The following is a 5,158-nucleotide window of genomic DNA, read 5'->3' on the forward strand; positions in this document are numbered from 1 at the left end:
AGAATCTTTGCAAAGACGTCATGTAAATACCACCCTTTTATTTGTTCAATTATGTGCACATTGCTTGTTAAATGTATGAAAGTGATTGCAAGCCTTTGTTGTTTGTTTTCACAATTATAACCATTACTATTATCCATATGTTGTAAAGCGCCTTAGAGTAATTTTACAAATTATATAGGGCGCTATATAAATGCTGTATATTATTATTATTATCAAAGTATTGCAAAATTGTTGAAAAAACTACTCCTTACCAATGCACAAACGACTGCCATGGCAGATCACACGTAATGTTATCTCAGTTATTTTTTTCTATATATGGCCTGTATGGCCACATATAGTATTACTACTTATGCCGCCATGTTTACTACAATTTCAATAATGGGTCATGACACCCATATTTGGACGTCTAACCTATATCGGCCAAGAGAGACAAACTTTTCAACATGGTAACTTGATTTAGTTTCACAGCATTTAAGGCAGAGTTGAACTTCGAGTTGTGCAGTATATCAAAAGAAATAGCTCATACTACAACCCTATTTAAAAATGGGGACCAATGTGCTGTCAATTAATTCTGAAAATTTCCCCGGTGTGATTCACAACGGGCATGCTCCATTACAAGGCATGGGATCGATTATATCCCCGGCCCAGGGGAGGTAGCCATTATAATTATACATTAAAAGGGCTACTTAGTCAAATGACAACCTGAAAATTCAAAGTCCAGGGTAGCTATTGCTATACCCCAAGGTTAAAGTTTTTATGAAGCAGTGTTGTGTCAATACAAATGAGGATACAGCTTGGGTATTTCACATGTGTTTCTTGTGACAAGACGTTTCCATTGCTACTACACTTGCGGACCTTCTTACCGTGACTGTGACCTTTGACCCACTTTCAAAAAACTAAATCGTCCAAATGACAACAGATCTTGTAAAATTCACTCTTTTATTGCAACACCTTAAAAATCGCTATTGACTTGATAAAGTTTGTGTAATTGCAATTCAATTTTGTCAGTTGAAGCTTGTTATTGCTATTTTTCAGACAATTTTTTTCTTAGATCTTATAACTCATTTGAAGGTTTCGCTTGTTATCAAATTATTAGGAGTTAAACAGGAAAGAAAGGAGAAATAGAGAACAGATCAGTCTAACTCATAGAACTAATTCAGATCGTTCAATAGACGGGTGCCAAGATAATTTACTGTTTGTAGGGTTTTCCGAGTGATGCATAAAAAAATATTGAAGTAATCTCTAGATATCTTAATACATACAATTGTGTCCGACAGGATAGAGGCCTAGTTGGGTTAAGTAGGGGAAAAGTGTACTATATAACCAACTTTAACCACACTTGGTATAAATTGTAGTTAGATCACATAGTGGACATCTCAACACACATTTCAGGAATATCATCCAGACTTAATGGTCCAGTGACTCAAAATTAAAGAACGCTATGAATCTTTGCTTTAAAATTTTGTGTTTAGCTCACTTTCTCAAAATGAATCAATGTTATTCATACCAACCCTGGAATATAACTGTATTGTAGTATGGACATCTTAACACACCCTACAGATTATGTGAATTTTAACTATTTTGCTGTATTTTTTAATTAAAAATCCAATTTTTCCAGAAATCCGTCTTGAATCTTCATTGGTTCTCCAATTCACTACCAATGTATTTTATAGTAAAACTGGAATAAATTCTATAATATTTCATATGTATCTTTTTCTCACTATTCAGAATTAGTGATTTTTGCGTTAGAAAATGTCATATCTAGGTGACTTTTGAGAATTAGTGATTTTGCAAAATTTGATAATTGTATGTCTATATAACAACAGAGTGCTTTCATACCATAGAATGGAGGGTTTTTCAGTTCTTCCCAGAAAAAATACTGAATTTTAGTGATCATTCGAGTTTGCTTAAAACTTATTATACTGACAAAGCGAGACAGGAGAGACATATAACTCCATGTCATTCTTGTTGTAAACATAATAGTAATTTATTGATATGAAGACATAAGTAAATTTCCAATGATTTATTTATGACCTTATGTTGTAGTGGTAAAAAATCATTCATTTAAAAGTAAGGCAACATAGAGAAGGGATATCTGTGTCAATACAAATGTTTATTCACCACCACTTCAACAGATCAATAAGATGTACATAACACAAAACAACTTCACGTTGGTGTGAAGCTGCAATTCTCGCCAAAACCATTCTCCTCTATTAAAGGTCACAAACATCAATAATAATTGAATACTAAGATATGTTATAATGCTTACACACCATCCAGCATCCTTGTAGTACTTGATAAACCAGCTAAAGAGCTATGTTAATAGCAAGGTTAAATGTATTACTTGACTTTGATGAGTAGAATATTTTAGTATGTGTTTACATTTTTATTTTGTAGATGCCTCGAAGGAAGAACTTGAAGAAGTCTGTGGTGAAGAGAGAGATGTGGAGGTCTCTCAAGAAGAGACAGACGGACCAGGCTGAGGAAGTGGCCACATTAAAAACACAGCCAATTGACAAACACTTGACTGAGGAAGTGGCCTCGATAAAAACACAGCCAAATGACTTTGCTCGTGAGAGCACCAATAAAACTCAGATTAAACTTTCCCAGATTGAACAACACATTGAACCTCACATTGAACTTATTCATATTGATCACCAGTTTGAACTTGCCCAGTTTGAACCTGCTCACATTGAACCTCAGGTTAAACTTGACCAGATTGAACCTGAAATTGAACTTGCCCTGAATGATTCCAGGATTGACTCGGCTCAGATTGAACCCCAGATTGAACCTGAAACTAAACTAGCCCAGAATGAAACCATGATTCAATCTACGCAGATTGAACCCCAGATTGAGCCCCAGGTCGAAATTGAAATTACACTTCCCATGAATGAACCTCAGATTGAACTTGCTCAGAATGAAACCATGATTGAATCCACGCAGATTGAGCCCCAGGTTGAAATCGAAATTATACTTCCCATGAATGAACCTCAGATTGAACTTGCTCAGAATGAACCTCAGATTGAACTTACCCTGAATGAACCACACTTTGAACCTGCTCAGATTGAACCTAAACCAAAAGAAAGAGTCTCTAATTATAAGTGCGTTGGCACTAAAACAAAATTGAAAAAACCCTTGCCCAACATAATGCTTATTACAGTTAAATATGACAGAAAAAAACCCTGGAAAAAACAATAAAGGGAAAAAAGGCATCACAAGAAGAAACAACCGCTTTACAACATCTTGCTTGCCACTGCCAAATTGAATAGAAAGGTAGTACCGTCAAAAAGTGAGCCATCCCATGAACAAACACTGGAGAAAAAATCACAGAAAATAAGAAAGAAGATGCCCACTTCAAAACTAAGATTCTCATGTAATTTTCAGGCAGCAAATGGAAGGAAAACCAAAACACGAAATATGAAAATAAAGACAATTAATGAGTCTAGTTGTGAAACAAAATTTGAACAAATGCCACAAAGAAATAACAAACAGTGTAAAATCTCAAATAAACAAATGTGTAACAAATTAAGAACAAATCCAAAGTCTTCAAAGTAAGAAACAACTGGAAAATAGCAATGCACAGGCATACAAAAGCATGACAAACCCCAAAATATTGTCAATTGCACTAAAGTAAATACTTCGGAGCAAAGTAGTACATTTTAATCCCAAAGAAAACATACAGCAGAAACCACACAAGAGGAAAAATATATACAGCACTGGAAGAAATGAAATAAAAAAACAGAAGGTTCAAAATGACTATGTTCTAACTGATGAAATGGCGATTCAGATAAACAAAAGGATTGAACAGTTATCAAATCCAATGAACAACAATGAAATGCCGCACCATGTATTTGCTAGTTTTTCACAATCTGATGCCAGATTTCCAAGGATTTCAAGAGACCGTCAATGTACATGCAATTCACTTATGATGCTTTTTTATGCAAAACTGCATAGGCCTGTCACTACCAATGTCCTTGATGAAGTTTTACACAAAGGAGATGAACTGTATCATACAGTTACATCTGACCTCCAAAGAAGCAGTAATTTCAGATCTTACTTACTGCAATTAGAAGATCTTCCATATGTGATCTGTTCTTTATCCTATAAATGTCACATTGAAAGACGTGATCTTTTAGTTGGAACCATTGGCAATGGACACAATAACAATTTCCTCTCCCTACATAATGCTGTCATTGCAGTGTTTGAACATGAAACTATGGCTTTGATAACAGTAGGTTCAATTACTTCTGCATTTTGGAAAACAACTGAAGAACACTTTCATTTCTTTGATTCGCATCCTCATGGTAATGATCTCCTAGATGCACAAGGAGGAAGAGCTGTTTTCTGCACTTCTCATTGCATAAGAAAACTTGTTGATTACATGACCAAGTTTTATGCGAGTCTAAATCTGACCATGATTGAGCAGTTTGAGATACAGTCTCTAGAGATGAGACTTATTTCTGAAATACAGCAAGCTTTAACACCCTCTCACCCCTCTAATTCGATGAAAGAAAAAAGGTTAGAACTACTGCAGAAATACTTTAAGAGTCAAAAAGACCTGTGTCTAAAGAAAGAACAAGCAGCTAATCTTGAAAAACAGTGCAATGTTACAAACTTTTTAAAAGCTTATAATGAAAAAATAGAACACAGAAGAAAATACAACAGAGAATACAAACAAAAGCAAAGAAAAGATGAATATTACAACGAAAAAGAGAAAAAAGATGGTTGCAAAAAGAAAAGGAAAAGCGAGATCTGTTGAAGACTTCAAAGTTTATGAAGCCAAATTGAAACAAAATCGTAGATCTAATAAGATTTATCGAACAAGTGAACGCAAAAAAGAACTTGAAAATAAACGAATAGCTAGAGCTGATGAAAACTTTAAAGTTTGTGAAGCTGAAAAGAAACAGAGCCGTAGATCTAATGAAACTTATCGAGCAACTGAACGGAATGAAGAACTTGAATGTAAACAGAAAGCTAGAACTGATGAAAGCTTTAAAGACAAAGAAGCTAAAAAGAAACAGAGCCGTAGATCTGATGAAACTTATCGAGCAAGTGAACGGAGAAAAGAACTTGAATGTAAACAGAAAGCTAGAACTGATGAAAGCTTTAAAGACAAAGAAGCAAAAAAGAAACAGAGCCGTAGATCTGATGAAACTTA

General features: G+C 34.6%; 1 protein-coding gene across 1 annotated transcript in view; it reads left to right on the plus strand.

Annotated features, from left to right (window-relative positions):
- LOC110446138 (pinin-like) overlaps positions 1-5,139 on the plus strand; it is a gene marked incomplete at its 3' end in the record, with an annotated part of 12,533 nt that extends 7,394 nt beyond the window's left edge. The window contains exons 2-3 of the mRNA XM_021491135.1: positions 2,398-3,101; positions 4,802-5,139. Of these exons, the coding sequence (XP_021346810.1) occupies positions 2,398-3,101; positions 4,802-5,139 (1,042 nt within the window). The remainder of the gene's footprint in view (positions 1-2,397; positions 3,102-4,801) is intronic.
- Between the last annotated feature and the right edge of the window lie 19 nt (positions 5,140-5,158).

The sequence above is a fragment of the Mizuhopecten yessoensis genome, unplaced genomic scaffold, assembly GCF_002113885.1.
Source record: "Mizuhopecten yessoensis strain PY_sf001 unplaced genomic scaffold, ASM211388v2 scaffold301, whole genome shotgun sequence".
In the NCBI taxonomy this organism is placed as follows: domain Eukaryota; kingdom Metazoa; phylum Mollusca; class Bivalvia; order Pectinida; family Pectinidae; genus Mizuhopecten; species Mizuhopecten yessoensis.